Consider the following 26,822-nt stretch of genomic DNA (forward strand, 5'->3'; position numbering starts at 1 on the left):
TATGAAGTGGAAGATGATTACTCTTTGCTACTCCCGAAGGCTGTGCAGACGGACTGTGGCCGTTACCGCTGCACTCTGTGGCCTCCGGTGGGCCATTACATCCAGGATGGTGACTACGAGTACTATCCATTAGGTAATTTTTACTTATCCTCAGTTCCACATTTCACCAAACTGTTATCATTATTATCCTTTGAATGATCATTTGTACAACTGAACACATCCGTTCCAAACATGTGCTCCTGAACTAAAGATAAGCATAGTTCAATTTTAGGTCTAGGTGATATATGATTTGATGCTGAAGGTGACATAATTATACAGCTTTCTTTTTACAGTCAGGGAACATTATCAGTAAGTATCAGGACTTCTGATCAAATATTTCAAATAAAATTAAGTATGCTTTCTGTTAAATCTGCTGCTTCCTTTCGATGGTTTCTGTGCAACAGGTTAGTGACAGAAATCTAAGTAGTGGACAAAAAAATAGGAGGCTTTATTATAATATTTACAGTATTTACACTTATAACAAATCAGTAGATCTATTTGAAATCAAATAACAGTAATATATAAATATCACAAGTGCCATTTAACTAGCTATTTAGTGGTTTCTTTTACATTTTGATACCTTGTTAAAGGTGTTGGACTTTATCTTCGGCATCTTATTCTATTCAGATGTTAAAGTATTTTTTGGCTGCTCATTCCTGGAACTAGGTTTCATTCTGAAAAAAAAAAAAAAAACTGATGTCTCTAACCATGCACAAATAGGAAACTTAAACCACACAGCCACCACCGGGACTGCAGACTGAAGCATAAAAAATGACATATGATGCATGTGTAGAAGTTGAAAATAATGAGGGTACAAGGGAAAATACAAGGGTAACATAGCAAACAAGTTAGGGAACCTTATGACCTCCAATTAACATCCTGCAAAACTGGGGCCATATTACAGAAATAGCTGTAAAATCGTATCTCTTTAGTAACCATGACAACTACAGTTCTCATTTAGGAGGATAGCTGTTAGAGCATAACAGTTCCTACTTAGGATTACAGAAGCATACAAACTTGCCATAATCCCCTGAACATGTTCTAACATTAGGATTACCCTAAACATGGCTTAATGTTTTGAAGACAGAATGTTTTCTTTACTTGTTAGACAACTGTTTAACACAAGAGTAGCTTGCCTGCTAGCATCAACTAGCATAATGGTGTTACATTTATTTACATTGTAAGCTGTAAAAATAGACACACAGGGATTCAGAGCTGAGTTATTGAGGATTTAATACTGAAATATTAATACCACTGTCATAACTACGAATTTGAGCACTATTTAAAAAGTATGCAGTTACACACAATTATGACCTTGAACCAATCTTTTTCTTGAACAGTATCGGTTTGAGCAAGAAGCAATATTAAGTCCAGGGCCACTGTCAGACAGTTTGATATAAGCATAATGTGCCATGCAGAAATTAATGTTTTGGGTTATAAATACATTTTTAAAAATGCAACTTGAGGCCAATATCCATCCATCCATTTTCCCGAACGCTTATCCTACACAGAGTTATGGGAGAGTATGAAGCCTATAACATGGACAGGGTGCCAACCCATTACAGGCCACAATCCCACAATCCCCACATTCACACATCACAGACAATTTGGTGAAAATGCCAGTCAGCCTACTGTGCATGTCTTTGGGGGAGACAGCCAGAGTGCCTGGAGGAAACCCCTGAAGCAACATGCAAACTCCATGAACACAAGGTGGAGGAAAATTTGCTAACCACTAAGCCAAGTTGTTCCCTTAAGTGCGTCCCCCTAAGTGTGTCCCCCTAAGTGTGTGTGTTCACGTGTAACTTTCTGTGCCCAACATAAAATAATTCTTAAGCAAAATAATAGGATATGCTGGATCAAGTGCTAATCTATAAATTTCTGAATAATGAGGGTGAAAAGCCATGTTGATAAATTAAACCAAACTCACAGTGATGAATGTGATTATCATTGTCTGTTTATTTTTAAAAAAAACCTCTTGCTTTTATTTTACATCATAGTATAAATTACATCCATCTTTTCTCCAGGCTTATGTATAAGGGTGGCAATGTAGATATTAGAAAAATCCAGCAACTGTGGAGGCATGAACTATACACGAATAGTCTGAATAATCTGAATGCCGCACCTAAAAAATGGACTTAAGTTGTAGCTCTGAATACGAACAACTGAATACGAATAGCAACTTGTTACTAGGTAACAAATATCTAGGTAATGCCAGATTACTGTATGTACTAGTTAACGATTTCCTAACTTGAGATAAGATACTGTAAGATATAATACATTATTCCTAAATTAAGAAGGACATCCTATTATAACATGGATTTGTGAAGAAGAAGCTTATTTTGCATATATCTAATTTTAGGACTAAGATCATAACACAAACACATTACAAAACCTAAAGTGGTAGCTATTTTGAACTTAATACAGTATATGCAGATGCAATGTTTAATATGTTTGTGTGTTTTTGTATTTTAGACTCTGGTTGCTCAAGACCTCATCAGCAAATTAAGACCATTCCAAGTGAGAAGACCAAGCTCACTTTGTTTAATGTTCCTGTAATTCTTGCAATCTCAATTTTGCTTGCTGCTGGTAATATGGGGATTGTTTACCTCAGCTGTAAAAAGATAATGCAGAATAAAAAGGCAAAGCAGGATATGGAATATATGTAAACATGTGATAATGAGTTTAAAGAAACTTTCCATTTTCTTTTTATTATTATATATCTGCTCAACCTTACAGTCTATAGAATTCTAGAATATGATATGTTGTTATTATATATGTATTATTATTGTAAATAGCAAATTATTTTATTAATCAAGTGTACTTCATGGTTTATACTGTTTACTGTATATAGTTCTATAAAAAAAAAAAAAAACAACAACAACATTGTGTTTATACTGTACCTGTCTTCTGGAATTCTTTCATTTAAAAGTGTCAGAGAAAATTTTATTTTCTTACGTTAATTTCTGTGAGTTCATATTCAAAGATTTGTATCCAATGTTTATATGTTTCTGTAAAGCTGCTTTGTGACAATGTCCATTGTTAAAAGTGCTATATAAATAAAATTGAATTGAATTGAATTGAAGGATTTACACATTGTCATGATATGTAAGGGCACACTGACTTTAGGGTACCATTATTATTATTATTATTATTATTAGTAGTAGTAGTAGTAGTAGTAGTATCAATAATAATAATAATAATAATAATAATAATAATAATAATAATAACAACAACAACAACAATCATAATAATCATCCTAATCTGAACATTGGTCTCGTCCTAACAATTGTTATTTCAGTGTGACAGCTTTAAAGTTTGAAATGAGGTGCAGAAAACTTGATGATGGAAAACCAGAACAAGCTGTTTATGTGTTTTTGTTACATGAACTGACATTTTGTCATGTTTTTTTTTCCTTTATGTTGTTTTTCAAATGTTAAAAATAAATCTACTCAACTCTTACAAGAACTGCACAGTGCAAAATACATATTGCCAACACAGCAGCATACCATACTTTCCCCTCCTTACATGCCCCTCACTTCCTCACTTGGTGTCTGATCTGAACTTGACAAAGTAGGATTAACCGTTGGTGAAATATGAAGAGTTGCACACTTTCTAGAATACTGGGTAAGCAAATATTCTCATTCTACTATTTTTTTTAACCTTTTATATCAAGTCTGAAGGCTACAATGAATTTTTTAAAAATATTTATAGCTTAAGGACATACAAAAGTTTGATGATCATGTCTAATCATAGCTTCATATGTTTACGTGAGAGATGGACAAGACAATGAAAGTGATTCTCTTTGTTATGTTTGACATTTTTATTCTGTGTTTATTTAAGGACATTTAAAGACTGTTTAAAAAAAAAAAATCCATGTTTTTTGTTAATGTTAAGATGAATCCAATATTTGCACAGACTAAGTCTGTGATTCAGGTAGTTACTGAGGTGTACTCATGGCTCTCATAATGGAATGGCACAAATCACAATTCTTTAACAAGAATCCATGCAATAGAAAGCATGACTGAGATGCTGTAATAGCTCTGTAGGGAACTGTGTCTATTTGGACTGGTTTCATTATTTATAAGCTCAGAAAGGGATCACCGTTTAAATAAAAGAGAACACATCAAACGACACAGGCTAGGCGTAAGTACCAGTGAATCGGGGTTGTGGACAACAATTTCCTACTTGCACTGTTATGAAAAAACTGATAAATATTTATGCTTGTGAAATATAAAGTGTGTCTATTATGTGAGGTATTTAATTATTTATTTATTTATTTAATTTTGCTTGTGGCTTTTATGTATTGAAGTTTTATTTTAGCTGCAGATAACTAAATGGAAGTGAATAGTAAAGGAGTTTTGTGACTGTTTTTCCAGCCTTGTGTCTGGCCATATATACAGCTCTGTGTTCCACCAATGAAGAAGCTGTCACAGTCCAATCAGAATACGAAACTAACGCCTTCTTGCCCTGTCCTGCACTGTCTTACAGTAAACATTACATTTCTCTCACCTGGTACAAGGTACAATGCAATATTATCACCTGTTTTGATTTGACCTATTAACCCCATTTCCCATTTTATCAGGTTATTTTAACATAGAGTAAGTATATGTAAGTGAAATTACATATTATACATATATAAACATATACTACATATATACAAATATAATATAGTAATCTAATAAATATATGTATAATTGTATACATTAAAATAACTTATAATTTATAACTTAAGTTGTCTGTGTGAGTGATACACATGTACCCTGATGTTTTTCTGTTTCAGGCATCAAAGAAGAAATGCTTGCGTGTTTCAAATAAATCCTTTCTTATACAGATGGAATTGTTAGACATTTTACCATATGGGGGGCTTAGGGGTTAGAACGTTTGCCTTGCACCTCCGGAGTTGGGGGTTCAATAAGTGCCTGCATCCTGTGTGCGCACTGCATGTTCTCCCCTTGCGTTGGGGATTTTATTTTCTCTGGGTTTCCTCCTCCAGTCCAAACAAATAAGTTGTAGTCTGATTGGCATTTCCAAATTGTCTGTAGTGCATGAATGAGTGTGTGTGTGTGATTGTGCCCTGTGATGGATTAGCACCCTGTTCTAGGTTGCCCCCCGCCTTATGCCCTGATTCCCTGGGATAGGCTCCAGGATCCCTGCGTAGGATATGCAGTACAGAAAATAGATGGATTTTCACCAAATAAAAATATTTTTTTCTTTCTTTCTCTTTAGGTTTCCCCAAACAAAGAGGGCATTATTAGAAATTCAACCAAAGAAAGCAAACCACAGCTATATAAGAACTATGAGAATCGTACAGATGTGTCGCTTACAGAGGAAGGTTCTCTAGTCCTGCAGAAGGTTAACTTTTCACAAGCAGGGACGTACAAGTGTTACCTGGCTGGAAAAGTTGGACACAGAAATAATGAGTCATTTGTCATACTGAATGTAACAGGTAACTTATGAATGTGAATGGCTTTTGAAAATGTATATAACTGTCTGTCTGTGAGGAATTGGAAAACAGGGTGGTTTTCTTCAGAATTAGTGGAGTATTCCTGTTCGTTTGTTACCTTAACAAGTTTTTTTTTCAATTCAAAGTTCCAGTGTCAAGTGGCTCTTTTCATGATTGACTGTTTATCCTAATACATCCTTATCTGGGACGGAGGATGTTTTTTTCTGGCTTATCATCTGCTGTTGGTACTTTTCACGCAGCAGCCTATGCTCCAAATGAGTATGCACAAACCATGGCATTGCAGGTACTGAAAGGGGCTCTAACACCCTGGGTGCCAAATTTAAACAAAAGAGAAGAGTACATCACTCTGTTGATGTGGAAGTGGAAAATATGCCTTTAATCTACAGCAAATTAAATATGGACATGCATGTTTTAGATTGATCAGATTTGTTGATCAGATCTAATCACTCTCACTACCACTCTTCAGTCCAACATTGTATAGGCACTTACTCTTCCCATTACAAATGTGTAAGTAGCTGAAGCTTCTGGCTATTTCTTTTCTGCTACAAAATCCAACACATTAGCTTACATTTTTCACTTCCTGCTCTGACCAGCAGTGTTAGAGGAAGGATGATAAATAGTTGGCAGTGTTTACGTAGCGTGCGAGGTTTGTTCATTGCTATTATGCTGCTGTAAGGGAAAGGCTCTGCAAGTGCTTGTTAAAGATGCTTTGGTCTCAGACAATTGGGGCATTGATTATTGTCCATCAGCCTACTCCACTGGAGGCTTGGCAAACAAACAGATCACCATCCTGACCTAGAATACATGAGGTTGGGAAAGTTCACAGCCGAGTTATGAATTTATGAATTTATTTTAAAAAATATTAGTCTGCCTCACAGTTCCAGGGTTCTGCATTCAGTCCTGACCTCAGGTAACTATCTGTGTGGAGTTTCACATGCTCTCCCTGTGTTCACAAGGGTTTTCTCCAGATACTCTGGTTTCCTCCCAGTGTCCAAAGATATGCAGGTAGGCAGATTGGCTAAGATAAATTACCCCTAGGTGTGAATGTGTATGTGAATCTGTGTGTGAATGGTGCCCTGTGATAAACTGGCGTCCCATCCAGTATAAATTCTCCTACCTTGTGCTCTAAATACAACCCAGACCAGGATAAAGTGGTTACTGAAGATGCTCGTTATCCTCTTGGCCCTTTCACTACTTCTTGCCTCTCTCTCCTTTTTGCATGCCATTTTTGAAATCCTGATTTATGTTTTATGATTTTATATTTTCTTGTGAACTGGCAACTCAGCTAGGCTCATCAAACTAAATCGCAATTCATAGACAGTGGACTAAATTATTTTATGTGAAGGTTATTGGTTGGGAAATTCTGACTTATTTCTTCAGTATTGCACAATTTTGTAGATTTGCCTATATTATATTTCAATTAAAATGATTTAGCTTATTATGTGAGTTTGAACCTGTATCATTCTCTTGCTTAGTGGATTTAGTCCAGCAAATGAAGCCTGCACAATGTTCTATAGATATTATAGCTCCTCGCCTCCTTATCCAAGTTATGGATGTTGTTGGCTTAAGTCTACTGTCGATAGTGAACTGCAGTTTGTTAAGTGGTACTGTGCCATCCTGTTTAAACATGCTGTGGTGCAACCTCTTTTAAAAAAGCCCAGTCTGGATCCGGCAGTACTAAATAATTATCGACCAATTTCTAAACTGTCCTTTTTATCGAAAATCCTGGAGAAGGTTGTTTATCATCATCTCTCTCTCTCTCTCTCTCTCTCTCTCTCTCTCTCTCTCTCTCTCTCTCTTTTTAAATAGAAATGGTATTTTGGATAAATTGCAGTTTGGATTTATGTCACAACATAGCACAGCGTCTGCTCTCCTTCAGTGTCTAACGACCTGTTGCTAGCTGTTGAATCAGGAAATTGGGCAACCATAGTCCTTCTTGATCTTAATGCCGCCTTTGACATTAAATTTTGCTAGCGCATTTGAAACAGTGGGCAGGAATTCAAAGGACTGCACTTGAATGGTTTTCCTCTTATCTTAAAGGGAGAACGTTAGAATTGGGTAATGTTTCTTCCTTCTCTGCATCCATTACCAGTGGATTTCCACAAGGCTCTATACTGGGCCCAGTTTTATTATCTTTGTATATGCTTCCTTTGGCACATATTTGTCAAAAACACAATATATCTTACCGTTGTTATGCTTATGATACTCAGCTTTATCTTCCTTTAAAGCCAGGGGCAATTCTGTTTTACATTCACTCTTTTACTGTTTTTATGAGATAAAAAAAAAATGGAGGCAACAAATTTTCTTCACCTAACGAATCAAAAACTGACGTGTTAGAGTTCCCCCCCAGTTCTACCAAATCCATAATTTATCAACTAGGCCCTCTTGCATCTATATTACACAATCAGTTAAGGAATCTTGGTGTGATTTTTGATTCCAATTTAAAGTTTGATAGGCATATAAATTCTGTGGTAAAAAGTTACTTTTTTCAACTAAGGGCTGTTGCAAAATTGAAACGTATTTTGTCTTTCAAGGTTCTAGAGGTTGTTATACATGCTTTTATTTCTTCCAGATTGGATTATTGTAATTCATTGTATTATAGTATTTCTCATGCCTCATTATCACGTCAGTCCAAAATGCTGCAGCTAGGGTTTTGACTGGGACTAGAAAACAGGCTAGTATATCACCTGTGTTGGCGTCTCTCCACTGGCACCCAGTTAAGTTCAGAATATAAGGTTTTATTATTTGTTTTTAAGGTTGAAATGGCTTGGCACCTCCCTACATTGCAGAACTCCTTTAGCAGTATATGTTCTAGACCTTTAAGTTCATTGCAGAGTTTACATTTAATTATTCCTAAGTCTCGTTTAATATCAAAAGGAGAAAGGGCTTTCTCTGTTGTGGCTCCATGTCTCTGGAATGGTTTGCCTTTTCATATTAGAACCTGCACTACCCTTGAGGCTTTTAAATCTTATTTGAAGACTTACCTCTTTTCTCTTGCTTTTGACTGTATTTAGTGTGTTTAACCATATTATTTGTTTCATATTGCTATGTCCTTGGCATGTAAAGCACTTTGGTCAACATGTGTTGTTTTTAACCACAGCTATATAAGAACTATGAGAATCGTACAGATGTGTCCCATACAGAAGAAGGTTCTCTAGTCTTGCAGAGGGTTAACTTTTAACAAGCAGGGATGTACAAGTGTTACCTGGCTGGAAAAGTTGGATACAGAAATAATGAGTTATTGGTACTTTTCACCCAGCAGCCTATGCTCCAAATGAGTATGCACAAACCATGGCATTGCAGGTTCTGAAAGGGGCTCTAACACCCTGGATACCAAATTTAACCGGAAGAGAAGGGTACATCACTCTGTTGATGTGGAAGTGGAAAATATGCTTTTATTCTACAGCAATTGAAATGTGGACATGCATGTTTTATGATTGATCAGATTTGTTGATCAGATCTAATCACTCTCACTGCATCTCTTCATTCCAACATTGTATAGGCACTTACTCTTCCCATTACAAGGTCTAAGTAGCTGAAGCTTCTGGCTATTTCTTTTTCTGCCACAATCCCAACACAGTAGCTTACATTTTTCACTTTTTTGATAGTTTTAAATCTTATTTGAAGACTTACCTCTTTTCTATTGCTTTTGACCGTATTTGGTGTGTTTAACTATATTATTTGTTTCACATTTGTTTTGTATGGCATGTAAGCAGTTTGGTCAAAATGTTTTGTTTTTAAATGTGGTATATAAATAAATGTTGTTGTTGTTCTTACTGTTGTTCTTTTGTGCATACAACAAATCATTCATAGCAAGTTGCCTATGGCCTTCTGGAATTTAGTTAGGAAACCACCCTGCAATCCGAAACATAAGGAAGTAGAACTTCAATCAGATCATTTGGATTTCTGCAGGTTTTTTTTCCATTCCCAACCCTCAGCAAGACCTTAAAACCTCTAATTTATCAGAATTTTAAACATTTCGTTCATTTTGTCCTTTTTAAATCAATATAGAGAGTGTTACTGAGACAACACCAACCATGGATGTCACCAGCAAGTTTGTTCATCATTCCACTGAGTTGAACTTTTCTATGGTCGGTCTGGTTCTGCCAGTGGACGTGAGCCCCTTGTCTGTCTTGATTGGATTCTTAAGTCTAAGTCTGAGCAAAGCTCTACTCTGTTTTGCGTGTGTGGGGGTAAGTGTTTTGTATTAATATGTTTTTTATAATGCTGGCAATTTTATTTCATAACATCTCATAGCTTTCATCATCAAGTAGGCTTTCATTGTCATTCATGGTGCTAGAATTAACATGGGACAACATGAGGCACCAGACAATGGTTTAATTGAATTGAATGTGTACTAAATTTGTATTCAGTATCCCAGCCAATCAATCATGATCATGAATGAGTACATGGCAGAGATGGTGCATCTAATCAAAATCCACTCTTTAGTATAATTTGGTGAAATAAGTGCAGAATTTTCCAAGCTAAATTATGGTTATGGCACACAGCCCTGCTGAAAAACCCCAATAGAAAACATAGAATTTGTAATGGTTTAATGGTTATAATGAAAATTGTATTTGTTTTAATAGAAACTGTAATGGAAATTTGTTGCCTTCTATTGCTGGCATGTTATGTCTAATGGGTACCATTAAGGACCAATAATGGTAATGGTAAGGGTTTTTATGGTTAGCTGAAGATTTGTAATGGTATTTCTATTGGACAACATTAGAATTACTGTGATGGTTTCTAATGGGGAGAGAAGCGAAAAACCTCAAATGTAAAATGTTAAAATATATATTTTTTTAAATAAACTGTATATACATCAGTATGATGCATTTTAATAATGTACATTGCATATAAGCACTTTTGGTTTTAACATTGTTGCTTAATTTACATTCTCTGCTGTGGAAGCACATAGCTCAAAGTTTCATTTCACAGCAGTCTCAACAACTTCAATTTATGTAGTGCTACACTCAGTTGACCTTTCTGTGCTTATATTTTCCATCCTGTGTGACATAAGTGTGCGGGGGAAAAAACACCTGTGCAGAAATGTCTTCACAAGTTTTTTCATAATCATAGCAGACTAGGCAGTAGAGTAGCAGAGTAGCTGTGATGACTAAAATCTGATTAATGGTAACTTTAACCCTTACACACCCACAATAGAAAGAATTGTTCCAGTATACATGGAATGATATGTTTTCATTTTAAGCGATTCAAGAAGAGTTTTCTTAAATTATTTCCATGACAAGATTCAGACTAATTTAAACTTAGATACATAGACTGACATTAACGATACACTACTGATCTTTCTTTTAATAGGGGATGGCAAGCTTTAAGGAACACCAAAGAAGAAAATTATGGGCCAAGTGAGAGAAAAGAAATCCTGATCTGAGGATAATAAAACATCTACATTTTGATCAAAGACTTTTTATTAATTTAAGTCAGGTCATTCTGAATAAATAATAGATGTTTACAATCATCTATAACTTGTTTGTTCACTGATAAAGTACGAAGTGACTATCATAAATCCAGTTTAATTATGTGTTTTTGTCATCCTGTACAAAATACAGATATTTAAATTAGTCAGTAATTTCATTTACTTATATTTACATTTATTACAGTAACACTTAAGGATATTATAACCTATGTAGCCTAAACTATACTCTCCTCAATATGCCTGTGTAACATAACTTAATAATTGTGAAAATTTGTACATTTGCAGGTTAACGTGTGTGTGCATATATATATATATAAATGGCACACTTTAATCCAATGGCTTTACACTGTGTCTCATTCACCCATTCACACACCAATGGTAGCAGAGCTGCCATGCAAGGTGCTAACTTGCCATCAGGAGCAACTTGGGTTCAGTGTCTTGCCCAAGGAGTCATGCGGTCCGGGAATCAAACCACTAACCCTACGATTAGTGGACAACCCGCTCTACCAACTGAGCCACCACTATATATGCTTGTTTTAGAAAATAATTTTTGCATTCTTTTCTAATTTAATACAACAATTTTCATTATAAATTATGTCAGTTATTTCAGTTGAGTGAAAAGTAGAATCTTTGAAACATATTTAAAATATTTACATGAATTTGACACAAAGAACTTGTCATTTGTGAGTGAAAAATCAGCATTTCAGACTCATAGTGGCAGATTCAAGCAGTTGTAGTTATTGAATTGTGGTTGTGCTAGAAAAATTTCCAAGAGAAAAATGTATTTGTGAGAAAATATTCTACAGGAGTGCAACTCTCATTGCACGAATTCACATACTGAGTTGCGGATGCATAAAATTTGTCCATGACTTCACATTTTTGATACGGGTGTGTGATTGCGTTTTGCACAGTATTCACTGCAGCAGCTGTAGCAAAAATGTGAGCGTATGAGTTTCTTAATTTGTGATTTGTAGAATAGGATTTGAGAGAATAATTTGAGAAGGTGTAACTGTTGTGTTGTGTTTGTGGGAGAGGGAAAAAAATTAAGTACAAATTTCACCGTCACAGGTGCTCAGTATTTTTGCTCCAATATTTACTTCATAGATGTATTTTGGCTGGATACTTCCAGTTTTAACTGAACAAGATTTGGTCACTTTATTTAAACTATCACTTAAGTATAACTTCTGAACCAATGTGTGAAATGATGTACTGTAGAGGTTCTCCTTGATTGGAGCATGGAAACATGAGAAATCATTTGAAAATTATGATGTCAAAAACTATATATTTACATATATATAACTATAAAACTATATATAACAAAATACATTACTATATATATATATATATATATCATTTGTAATGTTTTTCATGTCTGTCTGTTGTCACTATATTATGAATTTCATCTGATGAGGTTGTTTTTTTTTTTTTGTTTTTTTTTTTTAATCAGTCCCTATTTGAATATTTTAACCTTAAACTGTTACGAGGTTCTTAGCTTACTTCCTTATGAGAGACCGTCTTATTCCTCATTACCCACAACATACTATATCTATACTGGAAATCTAAAAATTCTGATCTTTGTTACATTTTCATGATCTGGAATTCTTTCTGAAAATTAGAGATTGAAATAGAGAGCTCATAGCTACTACATCTAGATGTGCAGTTACTTATTTATCTAACAAAGTACTTTGTCTCTCCATAAGAAAGGTTATTGAACCGTCTGGTTTTGTAATGATAAAAGAAGTACACTGGATGTGAATATTTTATTTAACTAAAATAAAAATGTGTACTAGCTGTATATACTAGCAACCCTCTTTATATTCCAGCCTCCCTCCAGGTTAAGTAACTCCCAATATATTATATTAATGTAGCTACTTTACATAGTTACAGAACTGCTTGGGGCTAAGGTGTGCTTAATGACAGCAATGATCACATAAAAATATCCAAAAAATAAAAATAAATAAATACAAAGGCATGAATGGTTCAACGGTAATTTCAACCTGTGGTTTTATTTCAGTCGCGACTGTAGTGCTTTGGGTGAGTCACCAAGTAATATTGCATCTCTGCAGGAAGCGCCTCCTTAATAAATGCTGGCATATGAGTCTGTTATTTCCATGCTGTTCAGATTGTCAACCTTTTAGTCTGTTCTCGAAAATACAAGTCAAAATAATTCTCATGAAAACTTCTGCCATTTCAGATTCATAGATTTTTTTTTTTCTTCCTGTAACCAGGGTCTCTGCCAGGAACCATGCACTCAGCAAGCCCAATGGAAACAAACCGATGTGGACTAAATAATTTTCTTCCCCTTTAAGGCATGAAAAGAACTGTATTGTTTTGTGGACCATATTTTAACACTTTTTAAAATAAATAAATAAATAAAATAGCATGGAAATACGTGATGTTTATGCTTTTATAATCTACATAACCTATGTACAATTAAATGTAATTTATTTCATAATTGCACAATATATGTTAATTTAAACATCAATTTCACAAATCTTGACTAATAAACATATTACAAATCTTGACTAATAAACAATGTAAGAGCAGTTCTGACAGTTGTGCTGTCAAATGACTTATGTTAATGGTTTAGATTAATGTCCTTATTCTAATGTTATTGTTTCTATAATAACAGCTCGATCATAATAAGGCAGATACTCCACATACTCTCAGACTAACAACAGACAAAAGATGTTGTCTATATATAAATAATATATATATATATATATATATATATATATATATATATATATATATATATATATATATATATATATATATATTTTTTTTTTTTAACAAAGACCTGCAATCGTTGATTTGGTAAAGCTTTCTCTAAGGAGCTGTTTATTGTAAGGAGATGTTTATCTATGTAAGGACTCTCCAGTTTCAGCACTTTCTAATGATCAATACATTTTCTGTAAGTTTTATGTCTTTTTAACCTAAAAGTAGAGAAAATGAGAGGCTGGTGAGAGAGAGACTGTACATAGCTGCTAAAATATAACTGATAACAGGGACTAACTTGATTCCTGGACACTCCACAACATGCAACTATAGATGGTTAAAAAGCATGATGTATAATTAAGTAATTAATAAAAAAAATGTAAATGTTGGAATATTGCTGTGGTATAAAAGGACACTTCAAGATGTACTGTTATAGGAAAATAATCAATGGATGGTAATGGCATTAATAAGCAGTGCTGATTATTTTCCTAAAACAGCACACACCATGATGTTTTATTCCTTAAGGTTAAAAACATGGATATTTCTCATTCGTCTCCCTTGTTTAAAAAAAAATCTGATCTCTAATGTCATTACTGAGGAAAGCACATTCTGGCTCTTCCTCATACTCGCAAGCAAAGGTTTCTTGAAAACAAGTTGCAAAGAAATGAAAAACGGAACATCCACACAATTCATTAGGCCAGAATCAGCTGAATTGGTGCCCTGCGTCATAAGTCACTAACAGAGCACAGAGAGTTGGTCTGATTGTTAATTACGTGGAGAAAAAAATCCAGTGACATAGGTCGGCTGCAGAAAGTCACTTCAAAACAACATTCACTGAGTCAGTGCGGAATTAAAATTATTTTTAATGAATGGTGTTTAAGAGCAATTTGGAGCAAACATGGAGAGTTTGGGTCAGATGGGTTGAAATGGGCTAAACAACATCAGCGCCATGCCCATGTTAACAGCTATATTCCATTTGTGTGCTTACAGAGAACAAAATGGTGTATGGCATTCAGTGTGACATACTGTGGGGTACTGTGAAAAGAATGCAGTAAACTAATATGTTGGGCACTGAAACACCTGAGCACAGAGTATCTGTCATTCAAGTGTGCAAACTTTATTTCCATATTCAGCATTTTAAACATTACAGCACAAATAATCACACCACATAAATAAAGAATTCATGAAAAATCAAATAAACATATACATTTCGCTAAAATGTGTATAGACTCACACAAAGGTTTGCCCATTTTACGTCACATTCATAATGCCGATAAATTCCTATGTATTTGAAACATGCAAATGAATACATAAGGTTTTATTTTAAAGGTTTGTCTGCATTGTCTACAAAAGGTTAAATGACAACATATGCAAATTGGCTCATTAAGCCTTTCTTTGCTGTGAGATTTTATTAGCCAATGTGAGTGCTAATGTCACATCCATAAGTATTGAATTGACCTTCAATAACAATAGAAGGTATTCACACGATCTATGTCATTGTGAAGTATAATGATGACGTATATGAACTTGTGCTCGAAGTGTTCTTTTATTTCTTTCTTTATTTTTGTTCTTTTAATGTTTTGCACTATTTAAAATATACACAAAGACATAGCAAAACTACAAAAAACAGTGCAGGGGAGGCAGAAAACCCGTGAGGGCTTATTTAAAGCGTCCACCTAATCAATGTTAAGTTTTCACAATATCATAAAGAACACGAAGTTAACATGCAAAAAACAATAATACAACTGCATCAGAAGAAAACTAAAAAAAACAATATACAACAAAATAACAACAACAAAAAATATGTAAAAATTGGAAACTAAAAATAGGTGAATACATGTATGTGTGTTACGTTAAAGTGTATAAGTGCAAATGTATGCATAAATATGTATGTGCATGCTTATGTGAATGTACTTAAATGTATGCGAACATCTATTTAAAATAAATACTTAAGTATATATGTATGTAGCATATAAAAGTAATATAAGAGGGATATTGGTTTATACACCAGAATAATAATAATAAATGTCACTATAAATGAAATAAAACAAAACATAATACATGGACAACAATAAATAAGGAAAACCAGTTAGAAGGCAGCAATTAAATGATCGTTTAAACATCTTTTATAACATATTATAGACAAACATTCTTCTAACAAGTGGGAAAAGCCATTCCATAATTTGATACCTGTAAATCTTATCGAAAATTGATCTCTACAAGTGAGAAATTTAGGAAAATGAAAATCCAAAGATTGACGAGTTGAATATGTATGGACCTTTGAATTTTCTTTAAAGTAAGACTTAAATTGCTCAGGAATATTCCCTTCACTTGTATCGTATGTATCTTATAAATAAAAACATATTTGAAAAATATTAATATCATAAATAGGACAAATTTCTGAAATTTCTAAAAAAGGAGCAGATGAAATATATGACTCTGATCGGGTTACCATCATAACAAAACGTTTCTGAAGAACTCAAATTTTATGGAGAGTATTAGGAAAAGTACTCGCCCAGACTATATTACAATATGAAAGATAGGGATAAATTAAACTATAATAAAGAGTAAGAAGAAAATTTCTGGTACACAAGATGACTAACCCTCCTTGTTATACCAATAGATTTATTTATTTTTCTGCTAAACCAGTCAATTTGTTCTCTCCCTCTCAAACTCTCATCAACAAAAATTCCCAAGAATCTTGTAGTTGACACTTGAGGTATCTCAACAGACTCAATAATTTTTGATAAATCCTTAGAATATGATTTTTGTTATATTATATGAGGACGCACGGTGGCTTAGTGGTTAGCACGTTCGCCTCACACCTCCAGGGTCCGGGGTTTGATTCCCACCGGGGCCCTGTGTGTGCGGAGTTTGCATGTTCTCCCCGTACTGTGGGGGTTTCCTCCGGGTACTCCGGTTTCCTCCCCCAGTCCAAAGACATGCATGGTAGGCTGATTGGCGTGTCTAAAGTGTCCGTAGTGTATGAATGGGTGTGTGAGTGTGCCCTGTGATGGACTGGCACCCTGTCCAGGGTGTACCCCGCCTTGTGCCCGATGCTCCCTGGGATAGGCTCCAGGTTCCCCCACGACCCTGAAGAAGGAGTAAGCGGTAGAAGATGGATGGATGGATGGAGATATTATATGAATTAGAATTATATTCAAAGATAATTTACTTAATCTCTCTTAAATCTCTACTTTTTTGGTATGTTTAACTAGATTAACCTTAATCAAAGAATAATGAAATATGGGAAAATTATCTGACAAAGCTAAATACAAGACCCCAGATTTCATTCCTTCACTCAAAGAATTAGTTAAAATGTTAACAATCAAAGTGCACACTATACAGCTAAGAGACATTCTGAACACAATATAATTCAAAAACAGGTGATTGAAGGGATTAGTTAGATTAGTAGGGAGATATATATATATATATATATATATATATATATATATATATATATATATATATATATATATATATATATTGTAGTGAGACTCACAGTGAATTGTGAACTGGATAATACCAGTTTTTTTCCTGAACAGATCAGATTGTACAGACAGCAGGATGGCCATTTTTGAAGCCTGCAAGTTAATAAGTACTGTATAATCTATGAGTAGAAAAAAAGATAATAGCTTTTATAAATCATAGTTTTTTAAAATGTCAAATTTTATAATAATCATATAATAATTTTATATAATTATAAGTATCCTGAATTCCCAAAACACCCACATATACATAAGTACAAACTACTATAACCTGTAACACACACACACACACACACACACACACTCGCACGTGAGCACACACATACACACACACACACACACACACACACAACATAATTAGTTTTAATTATCTTCATCCTTGATAATCCAAGCACTAATTCCCCTCTTTTTTCTTCATCTTTCCAACAACATCAACCACCCCCCACCCCCCCACCCCCCCACCCAAATACTCTCTCTCTTTTTTCCCCTGGCTGTCTACCTTTCCATCTCACTCTGTCTCACTCTCCTTCTCCCGTTCCTGTCGTCTCTCCCTCACTCTCTCCGGGTCCATCTCTCGTTCTCGCTCGCAAGCCGGAGATGGACAGCCTGTGCCAAAGCAGCAGAGGATCTCTCTAAAAGTATTTCTCATCTCCAGGCTGCGGAAGGCGTAGATGATGGGGTCGATGACCGAGTTGCACATGATGAGCACCAGGTAGGTGGTGAAGTGTGACATGTAACACAGGCAGAGTGGGTGGCGTGGGCATGCCACAAGGAGGATGAGGTGGAGGAAGAAAGGTGCCCAGCAGCACACAAAGACCCCCAAGAGAATGCTGATAGTCACTGCTCCCTTCAAGCAACTGCGTTGCCGTGGCGCCGGATCACCCGCGGCAACAGCTGCGGCTGGTAACGCAGCGATGCGCTGGACATGGAGTCGGGCAAGCAAAAACATGTGAACATAGAGTGTTGCCATCAGTGCCAGCATTGCAAAGAACATTGTAATTAGACAAATGATGACCATCTTGCTCTCGGAGTATATGATGAAGACAATGCCGCAAATGATGCAGGTGAGCCAAATGATGCCAATGGCACTTAATGCACGCCGTGCTGTTACAATGCTGTGGTAGCGTAGTGCGTAGAATATGGTGACATAGCGGTCAATGGCGATGGCCAGGAGGTTACAAATGGATGCTACCAGAGAAATACAGATCATGGAATCAAAAATATTATCCATCAAACGCACAAAAAAATCACTGAGTTTGAGCACATTGTTTCTAAGAATGGCAATCACAATCGTCTCCAGGGAGTTGGAGACACTCACAAGCATGTCCGCCGCTGCCAGGCTGCAGAGGAAGAAGTACATGGGCGAATGAAGGTTCTTGTTTTTCGCCACTGCAGAAATGACCAGGATGTTCTCCAGCAGACTGACGATCCCAAGTGCAAGGAAAACTTCAGCCTGGATCTGAACCTGCTGGCATAGCGCCCCTGATGGAGGAGCAGCAACACTGCCATTAGACAGCCACAGCGAAGTGCTCCCATTCTTGTATTCTGTTTCTTCTGTGAGGTTGGTCAGAGAGCTGTCCCGCAGGAGCATGTGATGGTAAGATCCGTTCATGAGTATCCACTGAAAAATGGATGGGAAAATGGAGAAAATGAAAGAGACTGGGGTAGAGAAAGTGAGGTTAAAATTATTAAGGAGAGATGTGGAGTGAAACAGAGAAGAACACAAGAAGATTAAGAGGGAGATTGAACTCAGATGACACAATAGAATAATAAAGAAAAGAACAAAATGCATGAAGTAAATGTGAATGAATGAGTCAGATAATGATGCAGAGGTTAGTTAAGAGTCCTCTCGTGCTGTTGTCTGATATGAGCTCTCTCAGTGATGCTCAGAGCAAACTGACTCACTGCCTGATTCTGCTACTTGCACTGCCTCCACTTGATGTTCTCTCTCTCTGTCTACGTGTGCATGGACATGTCTGTGCATGTGTGTGCTCAAATCGTTGTATACACTTTCCAAAGAAAAGCAAAGTGTCTGTCCTTGGTTCTGTGTGTGTGTGAGTGGTTCAGAGAAAATGATAAAGTAAGAGATATTTTGATTAACACAGACATCTTTAATGCTTATTTAATAGAGCTCACAGGATTAGGTAAGGACACTTTAGCCACGGTAGACATTATGAGTTAAGGGCATAGACTCTCACACTCTCTCTCTCTCTCACACACACACACATACAGTGCATCCGGAAAGTATTCACAGCACTTCACTTTTTCCACATTTTGTTATGTTACACCCTTATTCCAAAATGGATTAAATTCATTATTTTCCTCAAAATTCTACAACCAATACATCATAATGACAACTTGAAAGAAGTTTGTTTGAAATCTTTGCAAATTCATTAAAAATAAAAAACAAAAAAAGCACATGTACATAAGTATTCACAGCCTTTGCCATGACACTCAAAATTGAGCTCAGGTGCATCCTGTTTCCACTGATCATCCTTGAGATGTTTCTACAACTTGATTGGAGTCCACCTTTGGTAAATTCAGTTGATAGGACATGATTTAGAAAGGCAAACAACCTGTCTATATAAGTTCCCACAGTTAACAATGCATGTCAGAGCACAAACCAAGCCATGAAGTCCAAGGAATTGTCTGTAGACCTCCGAGACAGGATTGTATCGAGGCACAGATCTGGGGAAGGGTACAGAAACATTTCTGCAGCATTGAAGGTCCCAACGAGCACAGTGGCCTCCATCATCCGTAAATGGAAGAAGTCTGGAACCAGCAGGACTCTTCCTAGAGCTGGCCGCCCGGCCAAACTAAGCAATCGGGGGAGAAGGGCCTTAGTCAGGGACGTGACCAAAAACCCGATGGTCACTCTGACAGAGCTCCAGCGTGACTCTGTGGAGAGAGGAGAACCTTCCAGAAGAACAACCATCTCTGCAGAACTCCATCAATCAGGCCCGTATGGTAGAGTGGTCAGACGGAAGCCACTCCTCAGTAAAAGGCACATGACAGCCCGCCTGGAGTTTGCCAAAAGGCACCTGAAGGACTCTCAGACCAAAGATTGACCAAAGATTGAACTCTTTGGCCTGAATGGCAAGCGTCATGTCTGGAGGAAACCAGGCACCAGTCATCACCTGGCAAATACCATCCCTACAGTGAAGCATGCTGGTGGCAGCATCATGCTGTGGGGATGTTTTTCAGTGGCAGGAACTGGGAGACTAGTGAGGATCGAGGAAAAGATGAATGCAGCAATGTACAGAGACATCCTTGATGAAAACCTGCTCCAGAGCGCTCTGGACCTCAGACTGGGGCGAAGGTTCATCTTCCAACAGGACAACGACCATAAGCACACATCCATGATAACAAAGGAGTGGAGTGACTACAGGACAACTCTGTGAATGTCCTTGAGTGGCCCAGCCAGAGCCCAGACTTGAACCCGATTGAACATCTCTGGAGAGATCTGAAAATGGCTGTGCACCGACGCTCCCCATCCAACCTGATGGAATTTGAGAGGTCCTGCAAAGAAGAATGGGAGAAACCACCCAAAAATAGGTGTGCCAAGCTTGTAGCATCATATTCAAAAAGACTTGAGGCTGTAATTGGTGCCAAAGGTGCTTCAACAGGTGCTTGAGCAAAGACTATGAATACTTATGTACATGTGCTTTTTTTGTTTTTTATTTTTTAAAAATTTGCAAAGATTTCAAACAAACTTCTTTCATGTTGTCATTATGGGGTATTGTTTGTAAAATTTTGAGGAAAATAATGAATTTAATCCATTTTGTAATAAGGCTATAACATAACAAAATGTGGAAAAAGTGAAGTGCTGTGAATACTTTCCGGATGCACTGTACACACACACAGTTGAAACCTTAACCAACTCTGCTGCAAATTAATTACACCATTACTGCTGTGCCAACACCCAAATTTCCAAAAAAACCAAAATTCAGTCTGATTTAAGTGCTTTAATCTGAAGTACATTTCACCTACACATGTACATACATTCAAGCATACACATACATACTTACATACATGCATACATACTGTAAAAGTCTCCTAACATACAAGAGATACATACAAGCATACACATATATAGATACATACATACTGTAAAAGTCTCCTAACCTATCAGGTTTGATGACCCACCCAACTCACCCACCCATGGGAAATGGAGTTACATAATTTACTCATTATTTTGTCAGAACAAGAATGTGTAGTATCGGGAGAGCTGTGGTATTTAAAATGACTCAATCTGTGCACGGGGCAAAAGTTACTATAATATGTCAAGACAATTTGCATCAAAGACAACTTTGTAAAAAAATAAATAAATAAAAAAGCAAGCCACTATATCACAACATCCATACATTCACATTTGTGGCATATTTTCCAATCAGTAAAAAAACAAACAAACATGCAGGTAGGCGGATTGGCTATGATAAATTTCCCATAGGTGAATGTGTGTGTACATGGTACCCTTAGATGGATGGACTTCCCGTATGGAGTGACTTCTCCTGCTTTGCACCCACTGTTGCCAGGATTAACTTTGATATCTAGCATAAGAACCAAATCCTTCTTTTCTATAGTCAAGTTGTGTTTCTAATGTTTTTCAAGCATTTTAGAAAAGTAACAAACAGGATGCTCTACCTCCAAGCAGTCATCCAGGAGAAGAACAACACCAGCACCAACATCACTAGCATAAATATTTATTTTAAAAGGCTGGTGAGTCAGCCAAGAGAAATGTTGGGTTCATATTCCAGATGAGCCCCCATTATGTTACAACCCTGACTCAAGGGAAGCACCATAAAAAAAGTCGACACAAAATTCAAATGACCAATTGTTTACTTAGAATAAATAACCTCTAGGTGTAGCTGTAGGTGTTTGGGTGTGGCCATGACTTTAATAGGAGTCCAAGCAATTGCCAGAACCAGGAAGTGTCAGGAGACTCCAGATCAGGACATTAATATGATATTACACCTCTTGGATAGTAAAGATTAGCATGATGAATAGATATGATTATGTATTTGCTTGTTCAGGCACTGATGAGTTTCTTTTTATACATAAAATGTTTGGCAGGTCTGCCTTCATGTCAGGTCATATTTAAGACATTTTCTTGTTAACAGAAATGGTCAAGATAGGCTATTATTATTATTATTATTATTATTATTATTATTATTATTATTATGGGCACATGGTGGCTTAGTGGTTAGCATGTTCGCCTCACACCTCCAGGATTGGGGGTTCTACCCTGTGTGTGCAGAGTTAGCATGGTCTCCCCGTGCTGTAGGGGTTTCCTCCAGGTACTCCGGTCGCCGCCCCCCCCCCGTCCAAAGACATGCATGGTAGGTGGATTGACATGTCCAAATTGTCCGTAGTGTGTGAATGTGTATGTGATTGTGCCCTATGATGGATTGGCACCCGGTCCAGGGTGTACTCTGCCTTGAGCCCTATGCCTCCTGGGATAGGCTCCAGGTTCCCTGTGACCCTGAATGATAAGCGGTATAGAAGATGGATGGATGGATGGATTATTACTGTCATGGCACTGGAGTGACTTCGACTCAGGTGACAGGCAGAGGGCCTAACATTGGTCAGGACAGAATCATCAGGGTGCTGTTTACCTTTTGGTGAGATTAAGGTGAGGACATAGCAATTGCACTTGGATGTGGACAAAAATAAACAGTCACAAATAACCATCTGAGAGAGTTAGTACGCTTCAAAGTGAACCCTGATTGCAATCTGCAAATCTTCAAAGTGAAATTTGATTGCAGTAAGAATACAATTGGACCCTGATACAAACCACACATACACAGTTGTATAATGGGTAGCAGGCCGCATTATTTGGCAGGGCACAAACTGAACCAAAAGATAGAGTTGAAGTGCTTCAGTAATATAATCTTTTCTACAGGGTGTCCCAAAAGTCTCCATATATAGGGGACTATGTTACCAGCACCATGTCGGTTGTGCCTTTGTCAGTGGATGTTTGTGGATGTCCATTTCCAGTCTTTTTGAATTTGTTAATAAGTTTGACAACAGTGTTGTGTGTGATGTGCTTGCCATGTTTCCTGTAAAAGTCCATCACAACCTTGCAACAGCTTTCCAATCCAGCCATGAGAATGATTTCAATACGTTCCTCTTTGGTGAAAAAGGCATCCTTAAAGGTAATCTATTATCAGCAAAAAAAGAAACATCCCTTTTGCAGGAGACGGTATTTTAAAGATAATTTCATAAAATCCAAATAAGCTTTACAGATCTTTATTGGAAAGGGTTTAAACGATGTTTTTCATGCTTGTTCAATGAACCATAAACAATTATTGCACATGCCCCTGTGGAACAGTCCTTAAGACACTAACAGTTTACAGGCAGTAGGTAATTATGGTCACAGTTACAGTAACTTATGACACTAAAGAGACCTTTCTACTGATTCTGAAAAACACCAGAAGAAAGATGCCTAGGGTTCCTGCTCACCTGCGTGAACATGCCATAGGCCTGCTGCAGGGAGGCATGAGGACTGCAGATGTGGCCATAACAATAAACTGCAATGTCTGTAATGTAAGACACCTAACACAGTGCTACAGGGAGACAGGAAGGACAGCTGATCATTCTTGCAGTGGAAAATTACATGTAACCATGTGTCCCCCTAGACGTGATCGAGAACTTGCAAATGCCTTGATGGAAGGGTGGAGTAACATCTCACAGCAAGATGTGACCAATCGGGTGCAGACCATGAGGATGAGATGCACTGTAGTACTTAAAGCAGCTGGTGGCCACCAGATACTGACTGTTACTTTTAATATTGACCTCCCTTTGTTCAGGAACCCAGTATTCCATTTCTCTTTGTCAAATGTCTGTGAAACTTTGTAACTATGAAACGTTCAGTTTATGTCTCGGTTGTTGAATGTGTTTATGTTAATACAAATATTCAAACATGTTGAATGTTATATATATATATATATATATATATATATATATATATATATATATATATATATATAGGCTTCTCAGGAACGCTCGTTTCTATAGAGTAAACACACAGTTGATCACCTTACCCTTCCAGTACAGCAATTTTTTTTTCTTTGAAAATGTGCCATTTCCATATAAATTCCTCATGAGGAATCTAATGTGACTAAATCTAAAGTATTTGACATTTCAAGATAGAGACAGAGAATCCAAACTCTATCTGGCATCACCAAGCAACTAAAGAAACAGGATCCAAAGGATGTTGAATTTAATATAAATGCAAGTAAAATGGTTGTTTTTCACTCCTGGAGTCTACTCGGCTACACACACACACTCATTTTCTCTCTCTCACACACACTGATGTCTTGCTATTAACATATGAATGTATTATTAAGGCAAAACAACTGAGCACCTGTGACAGTAGACATTTGTACTTATAGAGGTTAATGCTGGAAACCAAATCCTAATAGGATTACTTCTTCTTATAATAGTATTCGTGATTATAAGAATTTACAACACAAGAAATAGATTTCACTCAAAATGTTTTTTGTAATGTAATAACACACCCATCTTTATGTAATATTATAAAGTATTTGGTTAATCAAAATGTTGTTATTTAATGTATGACAAGTGCATAACGTTATGGTTAGAACTTATTAAGTAACTTATTAAAATTGTGTAAATCTAACTCCTTTTAAGGTATATACTATATGTAGGTATATGCTATATGCTAATATATATGCTATATGTAGGTAATTTTTAAAATGGCTTTTAAAATGAAAGGCAATTTTTTTGTGAAAGTTATGAAAGTAATGTGTTAAAGTTATTGATTGATTTTTTTTTTTTAATGAAATGTTTTTTATTCTCCTTCATAAAATCCATTTAAAGTCAAATTCAAGGCCATCCTTGGTGAGCCTCAGGCAGTTCACATTTTTGCAATTCTGCAACCCTTGATTATCAGGATGAGTTATGTTCAAAGACTGAATTGAACAACAGTATGAACTGCTCTGGGCCCTAGAGGACAGGATTGAGAAAATATTCTTTTCAAGCAATCAAAATTTTGCGTTAGTGTGTATTTGTGATATTCTTTCAATTTATGGCAATTCTCTAAATGATCATTACGGTTTATGATCAATATACAGTGTGTGGTGTGTGATATGTACAGCAGCAATTTCGCTTGGCAGCCCTCTGCTCTGTTCACTACCCCAATAAGCTCAAGGTGATAGAGTTGGGTTAAATATTGGGTGTGAATTAAAGTTAAACATTAGACATTTCTATAGGAGTTGCTGTAAGTGATATTAAAAGTTCCCACTACCTTCTGCCACTCAATAAAGGAGTATATCCCCCAGTGGTATCATAATGTAGCATTACAATCCTTGGTTACATACTTTTGTTACACACAAACAGATGCACACTTGATTCAAGAAGCAAATTATGCCAAATAATGCAAGTTTCTTCAGCCCTGAAAAGACACACAGCTGTTCATGCTTGCGTTGGCTCTAGCACAGTTCTGTTCCTTCCTGGATGCTTTATTTTCTGCAGCATACTTAATTTTCTCAGGCTGTGCACATACCAAATTATATACAGAACTGCCTTATTGCAGAAAAGTTTCTTTATTGGTTAATAAAGCCAGTCTGGTCAGAAATGCTTAGTGTTTGGCCACCAATCCCAGGATAGGCAGGAATTATTCTTATTCTTATTCTTATTCTTATTCTTATCATTAATTTATTTATATATTTTTTAAAATTATTATTGTTTTCAGAGACCCTATTGTATATTAGTGAAAGCTATCAAATAGGTTTAGTCAAAGTCCTGGTTAAAAATCAATTCCAGTTATACATTTCGTAGAACTGCTTTGCAAAATGTTTATCTAGATCATGCAACTAACAGGAAACTGAAAAATTGTAAACATTTATCAAAAGGTGGTGCTGTTTGAGCATGTTAAAATTTTACAGCATGTCCTAATTGTATTTCTATTAATGCTAGTTCACAAACATTCATTCCTACCTGTGTAGTGTAGTTAAGATGTAAACTTTTAGCCATGTACTTGACATTTAAATGAAAAGAGGTCTATGCTCCCTTCAACTTATTTATTCTCCTCCACATAGCACATGCAAGATGACAGCTTGTGTAGGTATCCAACATTTACCCGGTGACTGTGGTATTTAAAGTAAATGCCATGGTCTTGACAGAGTTCCAGGCCCAATATGGGCTTGTTTATATATATATATATATATATATATATATATATATATATATATATATATTGTAGTGAGTACAATATAAGTACATACTGTACTTTCTTTTATAGATTTTATGTGCTGTGCTTTAAATTGCCTTATTTCTACCCCTTACGAAATGTAGATGTATTAATATATAGATCAAAATATAAATCCATATATTTACAATTATAAGTAGTAGGTTTTCCCTAATGGATTTCTCATAAACACATTGTAATATAATAAGAATGAATGTGCTTTATGTCACATTGGTGATCCTTCAGTCAGCACAAAAATGTACATTGCCACTAATATTGGCACCCTTCGTAAATATGAGCAAAGAAGCCTGTGAAAATTTGTCTTTATTGTTTAACCTATTGGTCTTTTGTTAAAAAAATTCACAAAACTACTCTGCTCTTGTTTATATCAAACAATTGCAAACAAAACACAGGTTTATCAAAAAATATATATTTTTGTTAAATATAGGTGTGCAACAATTATTG

General features: G+C 36.1%; 2 protein-coding genes across 3 annotated transcripts; one reads left to right on the forward strand and one right to left on the reverse strand.

Moving 5' to 3' along the window:
• Window positions 1-3,504: 3,504 nt before the first annotated feature.
• On the forward strand, window positions 3,505-13,284 carry LOC128608028 (uncharacterized). 2 transcript variants are annotated; one of them, XM_053625393.1, is made up of 5 exons: window positions 3,505-3,663; window positions 4,416-4,558; window positions 5,266-5,485; window positions 9,515-9,696; window positions 13,169-13,274. In XM_053625393.1, the coding sequence occupies exons 1-5, from the start codon at window positions 3,633-3,635 to the stop codon at window positions 13,226-13,228; spliced, it is 636 nt and encodes a 211-aa protein (XP_053481368.1). In that variant the 5' UTR covers window positions 3,505-3,632; the 3' UTR covers window positions 13,229-13,274. The 2 variants fall into 2 exon arrangements, with proteins under 2 accessions (XP_053481368.1, XP_053481369.1); XM_053625394.1 differs by having other exon boundaries at window positions 3,510-3,663; window positions 10,823-13,284.
• Window positions 13,285-17,654: 4,370 nt separating this feature from the next.
• On the reverse strand, window positions 17,655-19,765 carry mc3r (melanocortin 3 receptor). Its single transcript, XM_053625908.1, has one exon. It carries the CDS (start codon window positions 18,936-18,938, stop codon window positions 17,655-17,657), a length of 1,284 nt encoding a protein of 427 aa, XP_053481883.1. The 5' UTR covers window positions 18,939-19,765.
• Between the last annotated feature and the right edge of the window lie 7,057 nt (window positions 19,766-26,822).

Source organism: Ictalurus furcatus, chromosome 5 (genome assembly GCF_023375685.1).
Source record: "Ictalurus furcatus strain D&B chromosome 5, Billie_1.0, whole genome shotgun sequence".
Classification (NCBI taxonomy): domain Eukaryota; kingdom Metazoa; phylum Chordata; class Actinopteri; order Siluriformes; family Ictaluridae; genus Ictalurus; species Ictalurus furcatus.